Source organism: Hipposideros armiger, unplaced genomic scaffold (genome assembly GCF_001890085.2).
Source record: "Hipposideros armiger isolate ML-2016 unplaced genomic scaffold, ASM189008v1 scaffold_69, whole genome shotgun sequence".
In the NCBI taxonomy this organism is placed as follows: Eukaryota; Metazoa; Chordata; class Mammalia; order Chiroptera; family Hipposideridae; genus Hipposideros; species Hipposideros armiger.
This window is the reverse complement of record NW_017731419.1, coordinates 851,179-877,057: the sequence shown is the minus strand read 5'-3', so window position 1 is coordinate 877,057 and position 25,879 is coordinate 851,179. Positions and strand designations below refer to the sequence as shown.

The 25,879-nt window shown below is 52.4% G+C and overlaps 2 protein-coding genes across 5 annotated transcripts in view; one reads left to right on the top strand and one right to left on the bottom strand.

Annotated features, from left to right (window-relative positions):
* DDX24 (DEAD-box helicase 24) overlaps positions 1-5,803 on the top strand; it is a 16,580-nt gene extending 10,777 nt beyond the window's left edge. For all 4 annotated transcript variants that reach the window (XM_019642469.1, XM_019642471.1, XM_019642470.1 and 1 more), the window contains exons 6-9: positions 731-806; positions 2,943-3,131; positions 3,514-3,643; positions 5,141-5,803. In XM_019642469.1, the coding sequence (XP_019498014.1) occupies positions 731-806; positions 2,943-3,131; positions 3,514-3,643; positions 5,141-5,415 (670 nt within the window). In that variant the 3' untranslated portion in view covers positions 5,416-5,803. The remainder of the gene's footprint in view (positions 1-730; positions 807-2,942; positions 3,132-3,513; positions 3,644-5,140) is intronic.
* A 3,831-nt stretch (positions 5,804-9,634) lies between these two features.
* Positions 9,635-24,999, bottom strand: OTUB2 (OTU deubiquitinase, ubiquitin aldehyde binding 2). The gene is made up of 6 exons (XM_019642433.1): positions 24,798-24,999; positions 18,509-18,604; positions 16,998-17,116; positions 12,958-13,042; positions 12,236-12,430; positions 9,635-11,331 (listed from the first exon to the last, which is right to left on the bottom strand). The coding sequence occupies exons 1-6, from the start codon at positions 24,798-24,800 to the stop codon at positions 11,125-11,127; spliced, it is 705 nt and encodes a 234-aa protein (XP_019497978.1). The 5' UTR covers positions 24,801-24,999; the 3' UTR covers positions 9,635-11,124.
* Between the last annotated feature and the right edge of the window lie 880 nt (positions 25,000-25,879).

The window sequence follows — 25,879 nt, the reverse complement described above, 5'->3', positions numbered from 1 at the left end:
AACTATACATATGTTAAGAAACATCACTCCACACATATTATCAAGTTCTTACTATGAACCAGGCACTGTTCTAGGGGCTGGCAATAGCACAGTGAATAATGCAAAGTTGCACGGAGTTTATATTCCTGTGGAGGGAAGTAATAAATAGAAAGTAAGTATATAGTTTGTCATGTGGTACTAAGTGCTAAGTAGTAAAGCTGTGTGGGGAGTTATGCAGACTGGGTGTGTGGTCAGAGAGGCTTCTCTGATAAGGTGAGATTTAAGCAGAGAATGGAAGAAAGTAAGCAAATGTGAATTATCTGAGGAAGACCTGTTAGACCTAAGATACAGCAAGCGCAAAGGCTCAGAGGCAAAGCCATGTTTGAGGAAGAGCAAGGACAGGTATGTGACTAGAGGTGAGTGGGAGGGTGATGGAGATGAGGTCACTGACCTAGAATACGTGTGGCTTCCCGTTTCATTCACTTGAGGTGGTCTTTAGTATCGCAGAGTGTGACTTGTTCATTGTGGTCACTGAGACCCAGGGTTGGATCCTGGCTCTACAACTGAATAGCCGTGTACATACCTTGGGAAGTTAATCTCTCTGAGCCTAAGTTTCTAAATCTGTAGAAGGGAGATAAGTAGCATTATCTCATAGAGTGTAAGGATTGTAGTGTTTAGGGTAGTACTCAGCAGGTGGGAAGAATTTGATTAGTGATAGGTATTATTAATGAGCTTTCTTTCTCTACCACAGTTGTGTTCTCCTGGCAACAGATGTGGCAGCTCGGGGCCTGGATATTCCTAAAGTCCAACATGTCATTCATTACCAGGTAGGGACGTCAGGGAGCTTGTAGGCATCTCCCAGCATCAAATGGGGAATGTTTAAAGCAAAGTTGGGGGCAGGGGGAGGAGATGGAGGAGGAATTGTTGGTCCCAAGGCTTTGTGCAGCAGAGCGTACTGCTGACGTCTAGTGACTGACCAGCTTCTGCCACTTTTGGAAAACTGTGGTGAGAGTTATTCTCATAACCTCTCGGTATTGTCTGATGTCAAAGAGTCCGGCTCTCTTTGACTTGGGCAAGCTACATGACGTTGGCAGGTGACAGTCTTAGTTTCTTCCATGAAGTGGAAATAAGAAGCTTAGCGTGTCAAGTGATTACCTTGGTGTAGAGAAGTATTGTAGAAGACTGGTAGTTAAGACCTGCTTGGGTTTAAATCCCAGCTGTGTAACCTTGAGCAAGTTACCTAGTCTCTTTATACCTCAATTTCCTCATTTGTTAAATGGCAGCTTAACTATAGCATCTACTTCTAAAGTTTTTATTAAGGTCAAATAAGTCATTACGTGTGAAGAGCTTACAAAGCCATGTAGCACATTGTAAGCACTTAATAAATGTTAGCTGCTGTTGATACCGACATTATTAGTGCATGCACTAAAATTAGCTTAGTGTGGTGGGCGGAGCCCCACTTCTAGGGTTTGATGCTTGTTGGCTGCTTCATAGTTGGTTAGCTTTGGGCGGGTGACTTAGCACCTCTGGTTTCAATGTCATTGTTTGTAAAATGGGAGTAATGCTACCTACCCTGTAGGGTTATTAGGAGAATTAAATGAGCTAATGCCAGTGAAGCATCTAGCACAGTAAGTACTCAATAAAGGGTAGCTATTCTGGCATTATCATTTCTCCTTTTTAGCGCTTCATGCTTTAAAAAAAAATTTTAGGGTGCCAATTCAGTTTAGCAAATCTTTAGTCTTCCTCTTTTTGGGAAGTTAGTCTGTGTGAGATATCCGGATGAACAAAATACATTTCCAGCCCCTAGGAACTATGAAATCCTCTGGAGGGGATGAGATGACTACAGCCGTAATGTAAGGCAGAAGATAGTAGAAAGTTATAAAATATAATGGGGGAGAGAGGCAACTTCTAGTGTGGGAGGTTGAAAAGTGCTTTCTAAAAGATACTTGGCATTTAAGGATGAGAGGATGTGGGCACACAGAGGTCGGAGAGGAAGGAGGAAAGAACATGGGGAAGGGATAGTTGGCCGAGAATGAGAAGGGGGGTGTGTTGGGAGAGGAAAGCGAAAAATGGCAAATAGAGCTCATTCCTAGCACCATTATGAACCATTTATAGTGGTGCTGGGAGCACTGCATTGGAAAAGATATTGAGCGTTATCTGGGCTCAGTGGAGAAGACGGTGCTTGATGAGTGACGTGTGCCATGAGAGTGGGGGAGGGAGGGATTGTCAGCGCCCATGCCACTTTCTCTGTGGATAACGTATCCAATATATACTGGAGTAGAGGCAGTGTGCGTAGCCCAGGGGTCAGCATGGTCTGGAGCTGGACTGCTTCAATTCGAATCCTGGCTCCACCACTTAGTTGGATAACCTAGGAGGAACTGCTTAATATCTGTGTATTTCAGTTTCCGGGTCTATAATATGGATAATCTTAAAAGCATCTATTTCGTGTTATTGTGAGGAATAAATGGGATAATACATGCAGAGTGCCTAGAATTGCCTGGCACATTATAATCAATAAATGTTGGTTATGATTAAAATCATCCAACCATCCATGCAGAATTAATGAAGAACCAGTGGAGTTTTTAGAGGGGGTGTGATGGTCAGAGCTTTGACTCAGGGAGATGACACTGTCAGTTTTGGGGCTGGGTCAGGGAGAGTGGGGGGGGTGTCGGGAGACTAGAGAACAAATAAGAAGTGACTGCCATTTTCCAGTTGAGTGGTCCTGAGGGCCGGAACCAGGACGGGGCGTGGGAGGGCAGGCGTACACAGTGAGCCCGCAGTAAACCTGGGAGCAGCTTGAGTGTGGGACTGACGGAGAAGGGTTGCATCGGGGTGCAGTGCTGGAGAGGCTTCTGACGGCCTGGCCGAGAGGGGAGAGGGACCCACATCGGGTTGCTGGCCCTGAGGGGAAGAGCAGTGTCTGGTGATGGCCACATTTGACCTCCCAGTTCCTCCTTTGGTAGGTTCCTCGCACCTCGGAGATTTATGTCCACCGAAGTGGTCGAACTGCTCGTGCCACCAATGAAGGTCTTAGCCTGATGCTGATTGGGCCTGAGGACGTGATCAACTTTAAGAAGATTTACAAAACCCTCAAGAAAGATGAGGACATCCCATTGTTCCCTGTGCAGACAAAGTACATGGACGCAGTCAAGGTAAAAAGAAGTTAAAAGCCCAGTGCTGATGAGGGGAGGGGAGGGTGCTTCCTCACCACGTAAGCACAACCCTTGGAAACCAAGTAACGGTTCTGCCAACAGCTAAACAGGAAGATTCATTTAAAAAAGAAAAAAAAAAAGGGCCTGCCGAGTGGCTCAGTTGGTTAAGAGCTTGCTCAAGAGTGCGAGCTGTGAACAACAGGGTTGCCAGTTCGATTCCTGGCCCGAGCTGAGCTGCCTCTGAGCTGCAGTGTAGTGATTGTCATCTGCGTTTTTATCAGAGACCACTGATCTCAAGAGCGCTTTAAAAAACCAAATGAGACTTGGCTTCCCAGAGGCCTGAACCGTCTGTCAGATAACACTTCCCGTTCCTTTCCTCCAGGAGCGAATCCATTTAGCACGACAGATTGAGAAAGCGGAGTACCGGAACTTCCAGGCTTGTCTGCACAACTCTTGGATTGAGCAGGCAGCAGCTGCCCTTGAGATTGAGCTGGATGAGGAAATGTACAAGGGTAGGTGATGGGCTGGATGGGGCTTGAGCAAGGGTACATTCAGCTTGTTTTTCTTTTCTTTGTTTTTCCCTTCAACTTTTGTCTTGTGGCAACCTCCTCACCACCATGGGTCCTGTCAAAATCGGCAAGATGCCCTTCCTTGTGTGTGACAGGCCCTAGTCCCCGATGAGCGTAAGGGCCTCGGCCTTTGTTCCCTCTGCCTTGTCTGTCTAGAGGCTTCAGCTGCGTCCGTCTGTGGAGGGGCAGTGGCGTATAGTGACATCGGGGCAGGCTCTGCAGCCAGACTGCCCGTGTGTGGGTGCTGGCCCATTCTCTTAATTGCCTATGTCACCAGGTCAGGTTTTGCAATCTCCCTGTTGTCTCTAGGCAGTCCTCATTTACAAAACGCAGGTTATAAAATATCTCCCTCATGAAATCTCGTGAAGATGGCGTGAGTTCATGAGTGTCAAGTGCTTGCAACAGTGACTGGCAAGTAGAAAGTACTTCACACATTTCAAGTTATTACTGTCATTATTTTTACTCCTACACCTGTCTTCCAAGCTAACAAAGCATCTCACCTGATCTTCTTCCCAGTCTCATGATATAAACAGCAGAAATTATTATCCTTGTACAGGTGGGAACTAGAGGCTCACAGAAGAGAAGCAACTTGTGCAGGAGAACAGTTTCCCCACCTACTGAGCCCCTACTCTGAACCTGGGCCAGAGGCTGAGGATTCAGGGATGAGTCTGTGCGGTCCCTGCTCTAGGATCGTTCCCGAGTCTAAGCGGTAGAACCACGTCTGGAGCTGACACCACCACCAGAGTTAGGGCCAGTGCTCTTGCCAGCCCAAAAATGGGCAGCTCAGCTGGGATGTTGGCATCTCGGTGCCAAAGCCAACAAACTCAGAGGCAGACTCACTGCTGTCTGCTCGGCATGGACGCCAGGAACCAAACCACTGGGCTTGATGACTGAGCTGGTCCTCCTGGTGGCTTGGGCGTGGGGCCTGAGCTGTAGCTGCACGAGGCCCTGGCTTCTATTCCTGAGGACAGGCTGGCGCGGAGCCCTGTGGCTGTGCCTACCCTCACAGGCGCAGCCCCAGTGCTGGTGGGAGGGGCGAGAGAGTTGGGCTCCCTGCCTGCTGAGGGGTTTGGAGCTGTCGAGTTGCCAAACCGCAGGCAGCAAGTGGGCGGGTCGTGGGAAGGAAACTAATCTTGAAGTCCAGAGATGTGGCTTCTAATCTCAGTTGGACAGCCATCCCTGTGACCTCTGAGTTTCCTGGACTATAAAATGAAGATAATTCTTGTCTTGGAGGGTTTTTGTGAGGCGTGAAGGATAGTGGCCCTGAGTTTCCCTCTTAAACTGTGTGTGTGAGCCGTACTCGCATTGCAGGGAATGTTTGAGCCCCACTGCCCCAAAAGAATTCCTAAACGTTTTTCATCACGAGTATTATCCATCAAGGGAAGCCAAATGCTTCTACAAATCATAGTAAATACGATCTGTTTCGTGTTGTGTTTCAAGGAGGAAAAGCTGACCAGCAAGAGGAGCGTCGGAGACAGAAGCGGATGAAGATCCTGAAGAAGGAACTGCGCCATTTACTCTCCCAACCACTGTTTAAAAATGACCTGAAAACCAAGTATCCGACGCAGTCTGGCAAGCCGCCCGTGCTCATGCCTGCCCCAAGAAATGGTGAGTCTGCTTTGAGCTGCCTCTCCAAGCAGAAGAAGAAGAAGCAGCCAAAACCGAAAGAGCCGCAGCAGCATCGAGAGCCACAGCCAAGCACAAGTGCAAAGTAACAGGTCAGTCTGCAGGTGGCCGCACGTCACGTCTGTGTGCTCTGGTTATGTGGAAAACCGTACCTTTCCTTTCTCTCCACGGTTCTAAAAATCTCCGTCTTCGACACCACCCCATAGCGGGAGAGACTACAGATTTGTGTTGTTGTGGAGTAAGAGTTCGTGCAGCAGCTTACGTATTCCTGTATTTCAGTGTTTACAGGCTTCTTGTATGTTCAACTTGATTTCCTTATTAAAAATAATAGAATCAGCATGGCATCCTGTGTTTTTAGCCAGAATACGGGGGACACTGTTATAGTCCTCTGGCTGCAGGATGCACATGGGGGGCGTCTCACCCCACTGGACAGTGTGGGCAGAGCAGGAGATCACAATAAAATCATTTCTGCCTGGGTCCGCAGCATGTGTTCCTGCTTTTCCCTGTAACAGAACCCTAACAACTGATTAGCTCTCTACTTCTCGCTCACAGCCCTTGTCTGAGCCACCCCGAGAGGTGGGCAGGGAACAGGTCACTGTCCTCAGGTTCCAAGAGAACACAGGCTTCCTTAACATCACAGAGCCACTTGGGGGGAAGCCGGAACAGTGTGCTGAGTCAGGTGGGTGAGGCACTCAGGATCTGGCCCTGGCCCCTTTCTCCGGCCTCGTCTCCCCACTTCCCTTGTCCTGAGCCTTTGCATAAGCTTTTCCCTCGGCCTGATGGCCTTTCCCGTCCTTGAGCACTGCTCCGTGTTCTCTAGATCCCTGAGCCCCCAAGGAAGGGAAGTGTGCCTGCTGTGGGCTCCCGAAGTCCAATGCTCCCCCTCTTCACAGTACTTGCCACAGGCATATTGTCAGTGCTGAGCTCCCTGAGAGCACAGGCTGCTTTATCACCACTTGACAGCCCTTCAGCGTAAGGGCACGTAAATGCGTGCCGAGGAAACCAAAGACCCCCCAGTGCCACCCCAGCCTTCTCTGGGTCGGTCTGGACGAGGAGCCACAATTGCCACAGTCATAGGACAGGAGGGCAGCGGTCTTCCCTCAGCCCCTCTGGGTAACTGCAACAGGATAGTTGGCCCAAACTCAGATTCAGGTAGCACTGAGTGTTCAGCAAGCACCAGGCACTGTTAGCTACTGTAGTCATTTTGCTTCTGTCAAGGCCCTGAGACATAAGCCTTGGTGTCCTTTTTTGTAGTTGGGAAAGCTGACACTGGTTAAGACTTGCTGAGGATCACACAGCAGCCCGGTGGCAGAGCTGGGTTTAGAACCTGGGCATCTCCTTGTGGGCCCAGGATAAGTTCATAAAACTGTTAGTGTTAAGACAGCAGCGTTGCCAACGACTATCCCCCAGTGACACTGACCTAGGGAGGAGAATGCAGAAGAAAACAGCTCCAGTCTGTGAGGTCAGCTCCTAAGTGACAGCTCTCAGAGGGTGGCAGGGGGACTCTCCGTTTTCCAAGTGATGCACGGGGATTTAAGGAGGCTCAAGGCCCCTTAGCTGCACCCGACCCACGAGAGGCCTGGTCTCGTTGACTGATGTCTTGTTGACATCCTGCATTTGCACTCTAATAGCAAATTCTATTGTTGTTGGTGGGGTAACATGTTAAGGGGGTGAGTTTTAAAAGACGAGGCCAGCCTCCCAGGCAGTCCTGCTTTCTGACCTGATGTGAAGCTTTGGTGAGGTCGGTGGTTCCTTTGGTGCCTCTAGCCCAAGCGCAGGATTTCCTGAGTATCTGGACCTTTCACTAAACAAGGAGCTCCCCCATCTACTCTCACACACAAGCGCCACGGGTACCAAACTAAGAAGCTAGGACAAAAGTTGCTGTGGAAACCAGTTTAATGCTAGAAAGATATTTTCACCAGCTGCCCCAGGGAAGCTGTAGGGTCTGGCCCATATCCCACAGGACCCGGGGCCCCTGGGCAGCCACTCACTGAGCCACAGCCCCGCCCTCATTTCTGCTCAGTGTGGGAATGTACCGTATTTGCCGGCGTATAAGACGACTGGGCGTATAAGACGACCCCCTAACATTTCCACTCAAAATACAGAGTTTGTTATATACTCGCCGTATAAGACTACCCCCTCTTCCGCACACCTTCCACACACCAAATAAAAGGTAAAACAATATCAGATTTGATTTCAACATTTATATTTATATTCAAATGCTTATGACATGCAGGAAAACTGTCACAAGGGTGTATGTAACCAAACATATACATAAATCGCGATTCGCGATTTTGCGCTATCATACTGGGTGTATGGTCGGCTGTGTGCGATTTTGCGTGTGGTAAAATCGCATAACAGCAAAATCGCATAACAGCCGAGCATACACCCAGCAGCGCTGCTGATGCCTGAACGGTATGTGGAATGAAGTGGGCGGGCATCGGGAGGCCACTATGGCACGGGGCAAGCACTATGGGCAGTCTATCTGAAGTGTACCTGGCGTATAAGACGACCCCCCACTTGGAGGCATATTTTTCAGGGCCAAAAAATCGTCTTATACGCCGGCAAATACGGTATTTGGTGCTTGGACCACTGTTTCGGAATCCATAGCGCCACTGCCAAGGTGGCACGTTTCCCCGTCTTGCACTGTCCCGCTACTCCTCTTGGGAAGGGTGGGTTGGAGAGTATCCCATTTGTAAAACACTGTGTGTCAGGTCTTGTAGTTGTTTTCGCTGAACACATAATTCCATTCCACTTTAACCAATAATCCTGTGATATGTAGGTATCAATCTCCATTTCATTAATGTGGGAATTAGAGCTCAGAGAGGTGAAGCGTCTTGGCCAAGGTCACAGCTAGTAAGTGACCAAGTTGAGATTCAAATCCAGGCTGGCTCCAGGGCCCCTTTGTGCTTAAAATAGGAACCTAGTCAAAAGCAAGGACAGTTTGTTCTTTTTGTTGCTAAATATTCCCATTGACTTATAAAGTTTCCTTTAGAAAGAAAGTGATAAATGTGCAATTATAAAAGACTCTCAAAGCAACTTTCCTGCCAGTTTTTGGTCTGGAACAAGATGGCTTCGTGGGACGGGGTGGAGAATTATCTGTGAATGTGACTGCTAGCGTGACTGGCTGCTGTAGACAAGCAAGGTAGCTTCTATAGATGATTGCATTTTCACAAGTTGCAGACTGTCCCCAACCTAGTATTTTTTTACTTTACAGTAGTGCAAAAGTGATAACACGGATTCAGTAGAAATCGTAGTTCGAATTTTGATTTTTTTTCCCAGGCTACCGATACGTGGTAAGATAACTCTTGTGATGCTGGCAGCAGCTGCAAGCTGCGAGCTGCCCCACCAGCCAGGAGTTCAGGACCGTAAACTACCAATACTCTACAGTGGACCCTCGCCGGCATTTTTAGATCCTGTATTTTGTGTTTTCTTATCCCATCATGTCTGTAAAACACCCATCTGTGTTCCCTGTTCTGGTAAGAAGAGGAAGGCAATTCTTGAGATGAAACTCAGGACAATAGCCCAACTGATGGCTAATGTTTAAGTGTTCTGAGCATGTTTAAGGTAGGCTAGGCTAGGCTTTGATGTTCGATAGGTGTATTAAGTGAATTTTTTACTTAAAATATTTTCAGCGTAGGATGTGTTTATCGGGACATAACCCATCATAAGTGCAGGAGCGTCTGTACTTAAAGTCCAGATCCTCCTGCACTGAATTCTGCCCTTCCCCGTTCTCTGTAGTGCTTTCCCTTAGAGATAAGATCTGAGGGAAGAGACCAGTGGTTTGGATTTGGTCAATGGCTTTTGTGGACAAAAGGGAAAGCAGAGGGCAAGAGCATGAAAGTAACTCGGCCCACCTCGGGCATTCTGACTCCAAAGTGATAGGATCTCTCCTGGGAAGAGGGTCCCCTGTGAACAGCGGCGGGCCCTCAGGCCTGGAAGCACCGCACAGGCAAGTCTCATAGCGGCTTTTTCCAGCCAGTCTGCAAAAGAGAAAGCTCTGCTTTTGTGAACGCTACGCAGCCAGAGATGCAGAAGTGGCAGCCAGTGCTGCTGTGCTGTGCTCGAGAGGCTGGCTGGGAGCCCAGGACCCATCTCACAACCCATCAGAGCAGCCAAGGACGTCCACGCTGGTGCCGTGTGTTCACGCCGGTGCCGTGTGTTCACGCCGGTGCCTTGTGTTCACGCCCAGGAACGGGGGACCCTGATACTTATAAATCATGTCATATGTTCCCCCCACTCTTCCAATGTACTGTCACAGACCCCAGCACACCTACCCAGAGCCGAGTGAGACACTGAACCAATTCAGATCGGGGTCAGATTTATATTCCTGTGGAAAAGGGACATAATCACTTAGCTTGGGCCCTTGGCTTCAGATTCTAGCTGAGCGCAGGATGGGAACCTGGGTCCCTGCGTGGAATTAAAGCACCCTGACATCTGTCTTCACAAAAGCGACAGCTGATACGACCTGACATTTGTGTAGCAGGACTCGGAGCATCTGCTCTCAGTCCTCCCTGTGCAGTCTGGCCATCGGCAGACTTGCACTGCAGCACCAATTTATATCCTAATAAATCCCTACAGAATGGAACCTGTGAGAAGAAGGCCTTTGATTAAGGAAGTGCCCCACAGGGCAGTCCTATACCCCTGCATTCTCCAGTTCCTCCCACAGAGCAAGAGAGCTTGTCAGCAGTGCCCCCGCCCAGCCAGGGCTCTTTGAGGTCCTTAGGCAGCAAGGTGAGGTTATTAAGGGGCACATCCAGGTGGGTGAATGAGGCGGCTCCTGTCTCCCAGGCAGTTTCCACCACGGAAGTCCTCCCCCGCCGCCAGTTTCTTCGGCTTGCCTCTGTTCTTTCCCACCTAACCTCTCGCCAGCCCGTAAGTAAACCGAGCAGAAGTGGGGAAGGCGACAGAAGACAGACAACCTTGCAAAGGCTGCTCAAGCTCCGCTCAGCTGGAGTCTGCGGCTCCGTGTGCCAGGGTTTCCACCTGGCTGAGCATCTAGACTCTACTTCCAGGTTAGGTTGGGGATGATGCGATAGCTTCCGGCTCCCGGACCCTCTTTCTCGAGCCTCTGTCCGGGTGGGGCCGGCAGCAGGACCCTGAAGGGCCAGGCAGGCAGTCCTGGCCCTGAGAGAGGTAGAAGGGGCCCCCAAAACTTCAGCTTCGTGCCGAAGGCCCATTTCTAGACTTTGGAATAAAAGTCTCCTTTTCCTCAAGTTAGGGGTAAGAACACACCGCCATCATGAATGTTTGGAACCACAGTGAAGCCCTCACGTTCAGGTTGGCCTCACTGGCCAGTGCTTCAGTCGGCCACCCACCAAAGTCCAGTCTAACAGCTGATTGGACTCGATTCTTTTTTATAGAACTGGTGTCACTTAAGACGGTTGACCTTGAGCTTTTCCTCCCCCACAGAGAGCCACTGCCCCGGTGAAGAGAAACCCGAGGACCCTGGTTTGTTTTTTTATATACAATAGACTGTCAACACTGGTAGGACCCTCCTCCAGATGAAGAAACAGGTCCAGAGCAGGAGGTGCCCTCCCCGAGGTCTCAGGGAACTGGGAGTAGAGCCAGGAGTTAGAAAGCATTTGATTCTCCATGAAAATAAATACTAAAAATATTGCCACGTTACCACACTCCATCATCGATAGGCCTCATTCCCACTGACTTTGCCCGAAAGGCTGTACATTTGCTGTTTTCTAACTACAGTCTAAATCGCTTAAAAAATTGAAAAGCCGGAATGTTCCATTCAGAATGAAGTCCCGTTAGGTAACAGGCTCCACTGCGTGGCCTAAAATTAATCAATGTTTATCAGCTGCATAAAGGATGTTGTAGTGGGATGTTTTATAGAGCAGGTAAACGGAAGGGATGGCAGCCTCGGGGAACACGTGGTGGTTCAGGGCTGTGTCCATCTCGTCCACGTACTCCACCTGCAGGGCGATGTTCAGTGCCTGGGACAGGGCCGTGATCTGGATGTGGTCACACTCCATGGCCATGGGCTCCACTTCCTGCAAAGGTCACAGTGAAAAAAGCCAGTTTAGGAAGAAGGCACAGCAGAGGACACGTGAGAAAGAAGTCCACCCCTGGCTTTCATGCTCCTGGGTCGAAGCCCCTGTACTGGGAAGTAATCTTCACAGCAACCCATGAGATAGGCGTTAACACCCCATTCTACAGAGGAGGGAACTGAGGCTTGGTGTGGAAGGAACAGCTAGAAATCGCTAGACTTGCATGGCCTGAATCGAGATCTTTTTGATTCCAAACCCTCTAGTTTGTGAGAAGAGGCTACTATGAGGAATCTGGAAAAGGGAGGCAGGACTTTTTCAGCGTGGCTTCCTAACGCACAGAATCAGCATCTCAGAGCAGGAAGGGACCGTCGTAAAGGGATTTCAAGCGTAAGTGCCTACGGAAGGCTAGGACAGTGAGTCAGGATGCTGGAGAGACAGCGGAGAGAGGCAGAGATGGCGGCAAGCTGGCAAGGGTGTCCCACTAACTAGGCTCCTGCTGATGGTTGTCATACAAGAATAAGGCCTGGGCACTAGATCTTCTGATTCTTCCCCAGAAATCCAGGTTTTCATAGGAAAGCTGTCCAATATTTAAACGTTGGCAGCTTTTTCAGATTAATACCAAACAGCATTAATAAAACACACCTTGGGGCAAAAGTGACTCCGGGGTTGCTATTCCTTATGATGTTAACAGTCCAGTCCGAAGCCCTTATTTCTCAGATGGGAAATCTGAGGCCCAGAGACGGAAAGTGACTTGCCCAAAGCCACACAGTTCAGGCAGCTCAAGTAGGATATTTTAGAGCGACACCCAGGTCCCCTGGCTAGGGATGCTGGTGCGAACATCTCCTACGGAGGGCAGAGCCCAGGGCTGGGAGCTGAGTCCCTGCAGCCTGGGACCCTGCGGACCTACGTGAGTGCAGAAGTCTTTGATGTCCATCTCCTCATCGATGAAGTGTCTGAAGAAGTCTGCGCGGTTCTTGATGAAGGCGGACGTGAGCAGGCGCAAGAACTGCACGATTCGGTCCGAGGCACTCTGGTCGTTGAACACTTTCAGGAGGCTGGACACCGAGCCGTCCTTCTCCACCAACTCGACCACGCTGTAAAACTGGACCCCGCCGGAATCAGCCGGGGCAGGCACAAGCAAGACCCCCCTGCCTCCACGGGACTCCCCCCACCTGCATTTTCATTTTGCAATCCTTAAGTTGAGGTACCAAAATCAACTTGAGATCCCACCTAAGGCTAAGAAACAGGGTTAGAAGTACTTTGTAGTACATGCCTTAGCCCAGAGTCAAGTCTAGCGAACACCAGTCGGGGTCGCCCTGCAATGCCATCTGGTTGGGATTTTTATTTAGAGATTCCGAACAGGGAGACCTCCAACTGCACCTCCTTCAGTTATGGGGTGGAGAGGGAATGGGGTGAAGGAAGCTGGGGGGAGTTTCCAGCCTGAGAGCTGTGGCCCCAAAGAAGGGAGAGCAGGGCTCTGGGCGCCCTTGCCCACCACGTTCCCACAAGCAGGAAGCAACCCTCAGTCCTTCGCCAGCTGGGAGAAGCAAGGGGCACAACCACAGCCACGGGCCGGCACCCACTCCTGTCTGCTCTGGCCCCTCAGCTGTCGCGCTCAGGCTCACTTACAGCATTGAAGAAGTTTCGGAACTTGTGCTCCTCAAAGCCGGCAACCAGGAGATCGCTTGGGGTCTGTAGTACACGCTCTTTGAACCTAAAGTGTAGGTAGACTGACAGTTACAGGGAAATACAGGGAGTGCTGCTATGACTGTCAGCTCTCAGCTCACTTTCACCCACTGCTCCCCACACAACACACCTGAGAAGGTGGACGTCACCAACAGCTGAAAGACTTGCCTACCTTGCCTCGTGGACCGCCCACTGACTTGTTCTGTCTTCCTCGTTGTGTAGAATCCCAGGGGGTGGTCATTACCTCCATTTCACAGATGAGGAAATTGAGGTAATCACCACCCACTCCCAGACATGTTGATTCTACCTTTCAAAGGTCTCATGGGTCTGTCCCTTCTTCCTGTCCCCACGGTTCCTGCCTTATCATCACCATCTCTGGCCTGGGCCATGCCCAGCCTTCCCTTGCTCCTGGTCCCTTCTCCATAGGGACCTCTGGAGTGACGTACTGCAGCCCTCGCCCTCAGCACAGGCGTCCAGGAAGGGCCCCTGCCTCGCTCACCAGCCTCATCTCTAGCCCATCTCAGCCTCTTTCCCACCCCACAGCCATTCGCCATTCGCATTGTCACCCTTTAGCACCCAGTGTGTCCTTCCTTGGCCAGGGACGCTCTTCTAAGTGGTGTGCTAGTGATGGTTTGTGCTAGAGCTGATTAACTGTTATATTTTTTAAGAATTTTGCCAGCCGGGTGTTAAAACAGCCATTATTTAAAAATCAGTTTATGTTGGGCCAGCCGAGTGGCTCACTGGTTAAGAGTTGGCTTGGGACGCCAGCTCTGAGCAGCAGGGCCCCGGTTCGGATCCCATATGAGGGCCAGTGACACTGCCCTCTACAGCTAAGATGCTGAACAACAGCTCGACCTGGAGCTGGGCTGCCATGAGTTGCCTGCGACAGCGTAGGCTGCAGTGGAGCTGCAGTGGGCTGTTGTGAGCAGCCGGCAGCCGGTGTGAGCTGCCGTGAGCCTCCGTGAGTGGCTGTCCAGGGCCCAGCGACTGATCTGCCTCACCCGGGAAGAGCGCAATGATAATACCAACATGGGCCAGTGAAGCAACATCCTCCACAACTAGACTGAAGAACAAAAGGACAGCAACTTGTCTGTTCCCTTCCCCAATTCCCCAATAAAAAATCTTAAAAAAAATCAATTTATGTAAACTTACAGTTAAATTATACTAAAAACAAAGATAATAAATATTCAAACTCATTCCTAATTGTTTTACTATTATCTATGCTCTTATGGTTATCTGTTTATTGTGTGTGTATGGTAGAAATTCAGTTTGGGCTACAGTGTGTATTGTGTATCTCTTCCCAACTCCCTGCTCAGTGCCCCATGATGGTAGCTTGAAAATCAATCCTGACAGGAGTATTTATACCACAGGAATCAGCTAACAGCACAAATTAGGCCTCCCCACCCCAAGGCCATTAAGCCTTCGCGAACACTGACCACCCCTCAAGACCTGATCCAGTGGGCCTTGCTCTGTCAGTGCCCGATAGGCTCTGCTGTCACTGCAGGCCACCCAGTGGCACAGCCTCCTTCTGGGACCTGTGCTGGTACCCTTGAGGGGCACGGCGAGGAGCCCCACGCGGCCTCTGGTCCCAGGACACAGAGCTTCGCAGCAGAGAGGAGATACAGACCAAGTGACTGGTCCACAGAGGGAGAGATGCACCCCACGTAAGAAGGACCGCGTGGGGAGGCTCTGGGAGACCAGCTGGCAGAGGCAGAATTACAGCCCACTGCCCAGGAGGGAGGCCAGGCTCCAAGGAAGACACAGGAGGGGCGCGTTCACAAGGGACTAAAGAGTGAGAAAGGGCTGGAGAGGCCTCGGCGCCTTGTTTCGGGGCAGGGAGTGGAGCAGAAACACATCTAGACCAGAAGGTGGGGTGTTTGCCCAAAGGCAGCCTGGTCCCTGGCTGGGCCTGGCATCTAAGTGGTTTGGCCAGGGCAGGTGGGAATGACACTGTGCTGGGAGTCGCGGGCTCTGCTTCTGTGCAGTGTGGGTAAGGCACCTCCGTGAGGGTCCCTCTGGTCTCTTGGTCCCTGTGAGGCCATGATGTGCAGAGCTCTCCTCCCCCCACCCTCGGGCCCTCCCCAGCCTGCCACCCCTGAACCTCCAAGGCATTCTTACATTCATTTCTCAGGCACTGGGGACACAGTGAGGAGTGACACACAGGCCTAGTCAAGTGGAGAGCAAACACCCAGGCCAGGACTCGCCCCCAAGAGTTGAGGGAGGGGAAGGAGTATGGCATTGGGACTTGGGGTGCAGGCTGTCTCAGCTGACACCAATGTCAGTGTGACCCCAGACAGGTCATTTCAACTTCCTAGGCTCAGTTTGCTCAACTGTAAAATGGGGGTAACACCAGCCTCGTTCACCCCACTGCCTGCTGGACACCCCCGCTCTGATGGCTCAGACATGTCACACTTGGCATCACCAAAATGGAGCTCCTGACCGTCCCCGTCTCCCTTTGCAGCAAGTGGCTTCTCAGTCCTGATAACTCTCAGGTCGTACACCTGGCAGCCATCCTTGACGCCCTCTCTCCAGAGGCTCACGTGCCACGCATCACACCTCCACAGGTATGGAAGCCGACCACTTCTCTCTCTGGCTCATGTCCCCCTCATCACCTCTCCTCTGGGTCTGTCCCCGAGCACATCCCCTGCTGCTCCCTGGCTGTGCCCGCCAGGTCTACCTAGCACACAGCAGCGGGCAGCCGGCAGGCTCCATCTCATTCAGGCTGAAATTCAAGGTCCTTACAAAGGCCGGTGAGGCCCTATGTGACCTGCCCCTCTTGGCTCTCCAACCCCTACTTAAAACAGCAGTCCCTGTACCCCTGGACAACCTGGCTTCCTTCTCTGCCTGACTTTTTCCCGCACTTATCACCATCTGACACACCAAATACTGTTTGTATGTACTGACCACCCTCTCCTGTTATGATGCAGGCTCCACAGGCAGAGTTTTGTCTCCTCACTGCTGCATCGCCAGGGCCTACAACAGGGTCACATGTGGCACCCTGCTGGGTGATGTCTACAGAGGGAGGGTGCCTTCGCAGGAGGGTAAGGGGTGCAGATAAACAGAGCAGGCAGGGCTGGGACAGAGACACGGCTGGGCTTTGCTAGCATCACCTTGCTGAGTCCTCACAACCCTCTGAGCTATGCAAAATTATCCACTTTCTACAGATGTGGAAATGGAGGCTCAGAGAGGTTGGGTCACTTGCTCAAGGTCACACAGCAAGTAAGCAAGAGTGTGAGGTTTGACATCAGAGCCCAGAGCCTCTGCATAGCACAACTCCAGGGACACTGGTGGTAGGGGAGACCCCTGCACTGTACTGTCTGAACCCGCAAAGTTGTAGGAAAGTGGGGGAGGGGAGTGACTTGAGATAGCTGACTTCATAAAAAGGGGCTCAGCCAGTTTGTCATTCAGGAAACGATATGAACGACTCTTTCAAAATAAGGAACAGGTGGCTTAATTTCTACCCCCCTTTGAGAGAATCTATATTTGGAACAGGAGATAATGATCTTAACCTAGTGATTCTCAACCAAGGTTGACTTACCACTTCTTAAGGAGATAACCTAGCAATGTCTGAAGACATTTTTGATTGTCATGACTCGGGGAGGAGGGTGCTCCCAACATGCAGTGGGTGGAGGTGAGGGGTGCTACCAAACATCCTACAGGGCACAGGACAGCCCACGACAAGAATGATCCTGCCCAAAATGGTAGCAGCACCTCAGAGAAACCTGCCTTAGCAAAGGGGTTCTAGCACCGGGTCCACAGATCAACCCCGAATGCTACAACTCAGGTCGTTCCTGAGTCTCATGCTGCGACTCATGGGTTCCAATCCTGGCTGCTCACCTGCCCCACCTCCAACACAGGCAGCTAGGCATCCTTGAACAGCCACACCACTGCCAGGCAGCCCTCCAGCTCACTCTGGATTAAGCAGGGCCCACGTAGCAAAGAACACAGCCTCAGCAGGAAGCCCACCCAGCGGCCCCACTCACTTAAGGATCTCTCTGCTCTTCCCCAGCAGCGATTCCAGGTAGGCATAGCCCAGGGCCCGGTAGAAGCAGTTCCCATCCCCCTTGGTCTTGCGGATCGCGGCGAACCTTTTGCTGAGTTCCTGTGGGGGCGACAGGGAAATGTGGACGTCTGCAACAACATCCCCTAGTATTGCATCCCGTCAGGGCCGGGTCCCCACTTCCCCAGGTAACACCTGCTCCCTGCTCTCAGACTACCTGCCCCGTCACAGTCTCCCAACTGTCATTCATCCCACAAATATGAACACACGCTGCGCGTGTCCTTGTGTCAGGCACTGGGTGGTGACCGGGGCCTCGGCCCCGCCCTCAGGCAGCCTACAGTCTAGGAGGAAAGATGGACAGTTAGAAGATGGGGACAGGATAGGGGAAGCACACATGGGGGTGGGGTATAGAGCAATGGCATTTACACCAGGCTTCAGAAGTTTGCGAAGGCTTTCTGGGGGGCCGGGGGTCGGGAGCAGAAGGGGAGTGCATGGCAGGGGCGGCATGTGTGAGCACAGGCAGTGAGGGTGCAGCATGGCCAGATGGCAGGCCGGGGGCTGCAGAGTCAGCAGGAAGTGCCTGCTCAGACACACGAAGCAGTCTGGCCAGCCCTTCAAACATTTCTTAAAAGGCGTGGTCCACCCCATGCCACCTCCTCCAGCTTGGCTCCTAGCTGTCAATTTCCCTCTCAAATGGCCCGGAGTCACCTTTGCTGCCTCATGGGGATACAGTTAGGGTTTTGACAGCCAAGCATGGTTTTCAAGAGGTTGGACAGTTCCCGCTCCCACCATAGCCATGAGAAGGCTTGGAGCTGACAGGCCCACCTGACACCTGAGGCAGGCCGGCAGGGGAGGAGGAGAGGGCGCCAGAGGACCCGGGGTCAGTGTGCTGTCAGTCCTTGTTCCTGCCCCAGGAAATGCTCCCTGTGGCTGCAGCAGGCAGTCCTGCCAGTGTGCAGAGAGGCACGGGCATGCTGCCCAAGAGATGGAGCAAGCCCAGGCGCCTCCTGCTGTCATTCTGTGAGCTGTCCCTGCATCCTTCCGGCAAGCTCCCGTTTTTATAGCCCCGCTGGAGTGGGCTTTCCCTCCAGAGGGGTGATGGCTGCAGCTCATGCAATCAGGCTGCCTGGTCCAAATCCCAGCTTGTTCACGCACTAGCTGTAGGACCATGGGCCTGCCATTTAATTTCTGTGCCTCAGTGTCCTCAGCTGTAAATGTGGATAATAACAGTACTGACCTTACAGTGCTGTAATGAGGTCTCAGTGAGTAAATAAAGTACATAGGATAGTGCCTAGCTTTTTAAAAAAAAAAATCGTTTTTTTGCAACAATAGGATTTTGCAACTGAGGCAAATGCCCAACATCAAAATATTCTGGAAGCCCAGGAAGCTGGTCCAAACGCTAAGCCTTTTTGCCTTCCAAGTGGCACCTTCTCCTCTGCTCCCAGCTCCAGCCCTTTTAGTCCAGGCTCCTCTTCTCCCAACCTTCAGTCTCACCTGGATTTTCCTCTGGTAAATCCTGTTTTCAGGATGATCGCGAAGAATTGACAGAATGTCACATTTTTCTGATATTAGGTTGAAAGATGTTTCGCTCTGAAAGATAAAGAAGCAAAACTATGACAAGTAGAAAGCCTCTGAGCTGTAGTCACCTGACACAGTGATGATTATCTTCCCACAAAAGGCACGTGTGACAACATCACCAAGATCCTGCCTGCCACGTGCCCTGGACAGGGAGTCAGGTCAGCCCCGTCATGGAGGGGGTACCATCTTTTTACCTGCCGAACTGATTCACCCTATAGAATATAATGCCTCAGACCTAGTGAACCTTCACGCTGGAGTATGACATGTCCCTTTGTCTCCTCTGTCCTTCCTGACTCATTCATTCATTCCTTCTTTTAATCATCCAACAATTCCCAACCAACAATTCCCAACCATCCAGCCTGTGCCAAGCATCGGCTACAAATACAAAGGTTAGAACATCTGGCCAGGTGCACCACCTACTGGTGACAGATCATACTGCAACCCAGCTCTGAGTCGAGGTCCGCTCAGCCCAGAGATAGAAGCCTCCTGACTATGGGTCAGGAGGGCTGAGAAGAACTTGCCTGGCAGGAAGCAGGTAATGGCAGCTGGAAGCTCCAAGGCTAGAGGAGGCACAGGAACTCCCAACTAATAGCCAACTCCCGCGGGCCATGTCGGGGCTGAATGCTTTTCCTGCCCCGACTCAGGGCTCAGACAAGTGGGAGATGCTGCGCCCCTGCCTCCAACCCACCCCGGGAATGGCTCTGACTTCACGAAAATGATGTAAGAGGAATTGGTGTTAAAGTCACTTGTAGTTTATAGTTTAAGATAAGTGGCCATGGTATCTGCACACAACCCAAAGAGAGTTCTTATGCAATAGTGCACAGCTGAAAGGTTGGCGTTAATTGGGATTTTTGTAAATGGAAACCCAGTTTTCCATCAATTCGTTGCCATCATTTTTGACACAGTGTCACTGGAGCTCATTACTTGCACTGTATGCCTCCAACCAAGGGTCTAACCAGGCGGCCTCTCAGCCTCCGGACTAGACAATGACGTCAACCAAAAACCACTGGACTCACAGAGCAGTCTGATGTCACAAACCCCTTTCCATCTGGAGAAATGCGTCTGGGTTTGTGAGGATTAGAATTCTGCAAAGCTCGCCACCAGAAGCAGGAAGTGATTTCCTAGGATGACCCCCATCTCCACATCAGACAGACTCCAAGCTTCTATCTGACAACAAGCTGCTTTGGCCGATTCCTGTGCCCAGCATCTAAGCACAGAGGAGATGTACTATGACTGGGAAGGGGCCTTTCTGGGGGACCTGTATCCCCTACCCATCAAAGTCTTCAAAGCCACAGGGGCCTCCCTTGGCACAGGACGTTTGTCAAGCCATCTGAGACTTTCTGTCCATCCCAGGGCCTGGAACAGAGCAGGGGGTGAGATGTTTGTTGAATGAATGAAGGAAAGCTACCTCCTTTCCGCACCCTCACCCTCCATAAAGAGAATCCACTGGCCCTCACAGTGCCTTATTGTCACTACCTGATGCCTCCTCAACGGCCAGGCCTCAGGCTCACGTCTCTGCCTATGACGCCCCCATCAGCATACCCTTTCGTGCATCTGAGCACATCCTCCAGCCCAGGTTCTGAGGTGCTGGCGGGCCCCTCACAGCAGGCCACGGCGGCCCTCAGCCAGTGCAACCTCCCTCTGAGGCCACTCTGCAGGGCTACCCTGGGCTGTGAGTCAGCCTCGTTAACCAGGCCCAGCCACTCAGAAGCCAAAACTCATCGCGTGGCCTGACCTCAAGCTACCGACTCCTTCACAGTAGAGGCCAGAGCCTCCAGGCTCACCCACCAGCAGGGCAGGGCCCGAAAGCCAGCCAGCCTCCCCTCTCAGAAGGTCCCCGTCACCTCCAGAGGCTCCCAGGGGCTCCAGCCCTGACCGTGCCCGCCTGGGCCTGGGGTCTCCAGAGTCGGCTGGTGCAGGGGCTGGAAGGAAATACCCTTTTAAATGTCTACTTTAGGGTATGATGTGTAATATAAGAATATGTGGAAGGATCAAAACCTGTTTATTGGGGGTGAGTAATCAAAAATGCGTGGAGGCCAAAGACTCAGGGGAGCCCTGGGGCCCTGAGTTAGTGTGGGATTGCTGCTACGTCAAGTTAGCACAAACTCGCGAACTTCAAACACCACGGGTTTATTATTATCTGGTGTTTCTGGAGGTTCTAGAGGAGAACCCATTTCCTTACCTGTTTCCGTTTCTAGAGGCTACTGCGTTCCTTGGTTCATGATCCCTTCCTTCCACTGTCATGTGTCCTCACGCGGACCCTCCTGCCTCCCCTTTATAAGGGCCTTGTGGTTACACCCTTGGGCCCACCCCAGTAATTCAAGGTACTCTCCCCATCTCAAGATCCTTAACTTCATCACACCTGCGAAGTCCCCGTTGCCATGTCAGGTACCCTGGGCACAGGTTCTGGGGATCAGGACGTGGACATCTTTGAGGGGCTATTACTCAGCCCACTACCCAAATGCCCCTTCTCTGCTGTTCAACTCAGGAAATAGGGGAGGCCCTGCACCTGGGCCCCCACACGCCTTGGGTCAGTTATTCGCTGGCCTTGCAGAGCCCCTGAACTCAGACACTGGCGCCCTCTCATTTGATGCCTGGGCTCACACAGCATCCTCCTGATGGCCTCTCATAACTGTCTCCAGCCCTGACCTTCCCCTGGAGTTCTGGCCTCAAACAGCCACCAGCCACTGACATGTCTGACCAGCACCCCCAAATGACTGTGCCCCTAACTGCTCTCTCACTCCACCCCTGCCTCCTCTCCCAGGTGTCCCCAAGTCCCCAAAAGGCCCCTCCAGCCAGCAGAGCTCATACCAGAGGCCTAGGAGTTCTTTTCCCCCCTTGTCCTCCCCTATCAGCTCTGCTCCTGGTCCAGCCTGAGCTGCCACCATCCCCCAGCCCCCAGGCTGCAACAGCGTCTGCCTAGCTGACTCCTGGCTTCTTTCCTGCCCCATCCCGACCATCCTGCACAGCAGCCAGCGCAGGCTATTTAACATGCCAATCAAATGATGGCACACCCTTCCTCGATACCCTCCGATGGCTTCCCTCACCTAGGATGACAGCCTCCCAGGTCCTCCGCCATCTGGCCCTGCTCACCTCACAGTGACCCTTCTTTGTGTTCCTCCAACAAGACACACACATTTCCACCTGACGGCCTTTGCACCTGCTGTTCCTGTTGCCTCTTCACATGTCTCAGGTGACGTCACCTCCTCAGAGAGGCCTTCCCTGACCATTCTGTCTAAAAGTCGCCCTTCCCTCAGCCCTATTGCCTTGTTTTATTTCCTCAGGGCATTCTGTGACATGTAGGTTCACTCATTTACTTGCACCCTGTCTGTGTCCCTCCACTAGAATGTCAACTCTATAAGGGCAAGGACTTCGCCTGCCTGTCATGACCAGATCCCCAGTGACCATCACACACTAATGCTCCAAAACTGCATGTGAGTGATGGCTGAGCAAATGAACGAGCCAGTTTCAGACTCCAGCCTGGCCACCTCCAGTCCCATGTCCACTCCATTGCCAGAGAGATAGTCCCAGTCAATCATCTCTGGTCAAAAATATGTTATGGTTCTCCCCATCAGCACAGTAACACCCCAGCCCCACAAGTGCAGCTTGTGAAGCCCTAGATGGCACCTTGTGACCCACCTACTTTTCCTGGCTCAACTCCCCTCCCTTCCGGGAGCTCCCTGTACCCACCCAGACCACTATCCTTTCCCAGAATATCCCATTTTGAACTGCATTTCCAGGCCTTGAAGCAAGCTGTCCCCACGCTGCCTGGCATGTACTCTTCCCCTAGTCCTTCCTGAAGGATACATCCTTCAACACCCAGTTCAAAAGTCCTCCTCTATGAACCTTCCCAGCACCCCACTCCCTCAGAGTGCAACTCTGTGCTCCCTTGGTCAGACCTCTCAGGCCATGGTCAGTAGCCCAGGAATTGCTTATGTCCAGCTATGCCTGGACATAGCTCCTAAGAGAGGGCTCCCCAGGTCTTTCTTATAAGTGCCCAGCATGGGGCCTGACTAGAATGCCTACTGGGGGCTTGTTTGACAGATCAAAACAAAGCACAGAAGGGCCCTGTGGTTACCTGTTCATGCCTGACATTCGTCCATTTGCCCAACGTTAAATGCACTTTGAGTGAACATGAACCCCTCACTACCTACAGCCCCCCCAGTGGCAGCCACAATCCCGGTCCTTGTCCTCCCCATGGGGTTCTGTGTCTTCTACCTGGGACTTTTCCTCAAGCTTAGCCCAGTGACTTTGCAACGGGAAAGGAAAGAAGACGCTGTGTTTTCCAGGGATGTTCCCCTCTGCCCATCACACACGCTCACTACCATCCACACCATGCAGCCCAGGGCCCACGTGGTGCCTGGCAAACAGCAGGTGCTCAATAAATGCTGGGGAGAATGGAAGAGAACAGATCCTGCACAGCCTTTGCTCCCCACGATTCCCAGGCAGATGTCCTACTTAGTAGGTAAACCACTTCATCCCTCTCCGAGGCACCCAAGACTCCAGACATCGGGGTGAGGACTTGGCGCTTTTGACCCCACCTGCGGTCTAACTTCTGGTCCCGTGAGTCCGGGGCAGACTGGAGGGTGGGGTCAGAGGCCTCACTGTGCGGCATAAAGGCCAGAAGTTGAGGTCCCAGCCCCCACTGCCCCTGTTGTGGTCTCGGCTACCCAGTGGTGACCAGAAGGCATGCCAGCTTCAGGATCCAGGGTGGCTAAACCCATTATTACCCCATCTCCTGCCACTCCCTAGGGGATGATGCAGAAACACCTGGGCCCCCTTCCAGGAGCAGCAGAGCCAGGTAAACCCTTGGGCACCGGGTAGAAGCAGGAAGCTGGCGCTTCCAGATGCCCCAGAGGCCTCCGCCACACCCCAGCAGCGAGCTGGTTTGTCCAGGACAGCCCTCCTCGGGTGACCCGGTTGCTCATGCCACACTTAGGACGTGTCTGGCCATGACCAAGCTTTGACCCATGCCCCTGTCCAGCAGTATCCAGCAGTCGTGACCCATTTCCCTGCCCAGAAAGGGGAGGCAGGAGGCCAAGCACAAAGAACCAGGCAGCTGTGCACATCTACTTCCAGGACTCTGTCATCACAGGAAAAGCTGCATCACCTCACTTGGTCCTCACAGCAGCCCATTGTACAAATGAGCAAAATAGTGCTGGGGAAGAGAAGAGACCAACCAAAGCCTCTTGGCTTCCCAAGGGGTGGCGCAGAGAGTTGAACTCAGGCTGTGTGGCCCCAAGCTGCCATTGGGCCACCAGCCCTCACACTCTACAGGATCCTGGAACAGGCGGCTCAGGGCTGAAGGGCTTCAGGCAGTCACCACCCCCAGTCCCCTCCAGGTTGCCTGACATCTCTTCCCCCAAACCCAGAAGGTGCCCTGATATAACATAAAGAGCACCGGACTGTGAGTCCAGAGGTTTGGGTTCGAGGTTCACCTCAATCAGTCCCAGCATCGTCCCTGTCTGGGCCTCAGGTTCCCCACCTGCCCAAACCCCAGGCTTGGCCTGGCTCAGAGGGTCTCTGGGGACCTTTCAGCTCAGACAGGACTGAATCAGGGGCTCCTCTAGTCTCTGCTTTGCCTGAACTCCTGATTCACGTGCCTCACTACTTGAGGCAGCCTCTCCATGTAGGTCCTAACTCCAAACACCTTCTGTTGACGTGCGGGTCGGAGAGAATATTCAGTGATCCGGCCACCCGCGCACCTTTAAGTCCATTCGTGGGGGGGTCTCTGGTGGCTGAGCCGTCGGATGGGTGGGGCCGTGAGCTGCGAACTGGGGGAGGGCTATTTAACAAAGAGGGGGTGACCCTTAGCCCTGGAGCCTCCCTGTCCTGATTTCAGTCGGGGGCGCCTACCTTGTGCCTTCATGGTGTCGCCCTCGGGACACCTGGGAGGTACGCGCCGGGGGCGGGAGGCCTGGGGGCCGGGAGGCCTGGGGGCCAGGCTGGGTCCCCTTTGCTGGGCGTCCCTGGTGGGTGGCGGAGCGCGTTCCAGGCCCTGCAGGGCCTTCCGAGGAAGGACGCGGGCCCCCAGCATCTGTCTGGACTCAGTATCCCCGGGGTCCGAACGCCGCGGGTCCAGAGCTGAGAGCTGAGCCTCGCGACCGACCCCAGTCCCGCGAGCGCACAAGCGCCACGGCGGCGACCCCGCCTACCGCACCTCCTCCCCGCTCCCCTTTCCCCGCCTCCCCCCACGACCACTGACCATAGTGATCGGAGCTGTCGGGCCAGGTCCCGCCCCAGCGCGGAGCGATCCGGTGCGGGAGGGCGCCGCGGGATCCTCTGGCTGGTGGCGCCGTTGGGTCGGGCGGTGGGGGCCTCGAGGGCGTGGGGGCGAGCGGAGAATACACCCGACCGCTCCGCAAACCAGAGGTGAAACCTCCACTGTGTCCCAGCAAGACACACACCCCGCGATTGACGTCTGAGCCCGGCAATCAGAAGTCGGGGCACAGGACGTCACAGAAAGTGGGTGGGACGTCACGCGCCTTCAGCCTATGCTTTAGGGTTCATTTGACAGGGTACCGCCCCCTTTTAAAGACACAGAAAGCTTTTAACTAGAGAAGGAGTTAGCCCAACCCAGAAACAGAGGTCTTCATTTGTAAAGGCTGAAGGACTTTTGACCAAAACTGCAAATTGAGGTCTTATGAAAGATTAGCTGGCCCTCATTAATTCATAAACAAGGTCTCATAAGTATAATTTGCCCAAGATCAGAGGACAGGCACTTAGGGAACACGTGTCCAATAACATTAACTGCCTGACCTTGTGTAGCTTCTAAATAATATTTTACCCCCTTCCAACTCATGAATCAGTAGGTTGCCAGGCATCCAATTAATGTTTGTTGAATGAATGAATTTCCAGGATTGTTGATTGTGGGCCTCTGGAATTGTATGGCTACATATTGAGGCACAGACCCGTGAACCAGGTTTGGTGACTCACCTGGCATACAAGCTTGTTATTACTAAACACCAAACAGAGGAATATGTATCATTCAAAGATTCATTTGCCAACCCCTGACCCCTAGAGGAGGGGCACTGGGTGGGGAGGAAAGGTTTGTGGGGAAGGGGGCTGCAGTGCATTGCATGCTCCCACTTTACACGTATTAATAGCAGGTATTAAGCAATTCCCACCCCACTCTCACTCGGCTGCCCCAGGAACCAGGCTAGGCTCTTGGGCAGACAATCACCTGTCTTCCAAATGAGTCTTCTTTACTAGGTGGGGTGTGTGGGGTCAATCCAGGCTCAAGGAGCAATAACAATAACAGCTAATTTTTATTGAGCATATACTGTA

What these genes read in the sequence shown, in the direction of transcription:
- OTUB2 (XM_019642433.1), bottom strand. An exon ending in TTTACCAGAGGAAAATCCAG is followed by an intron (nt 17,117 to 18,508) that starts GTGAGACTGAAG and finishes TCGCCCCCACAG; the next exon opens with GAACTCAGCAAAAGGTTCGC. An exon ending in TCAAAGACTTCTGCACTCAC is followed by an intron (nt 11,332 to 12,235) that starts GTAGGTCCGCAG and finishes TGACCTTTGCAG; the next exon opens with GAAGTGGAGCCCATGGCCAT.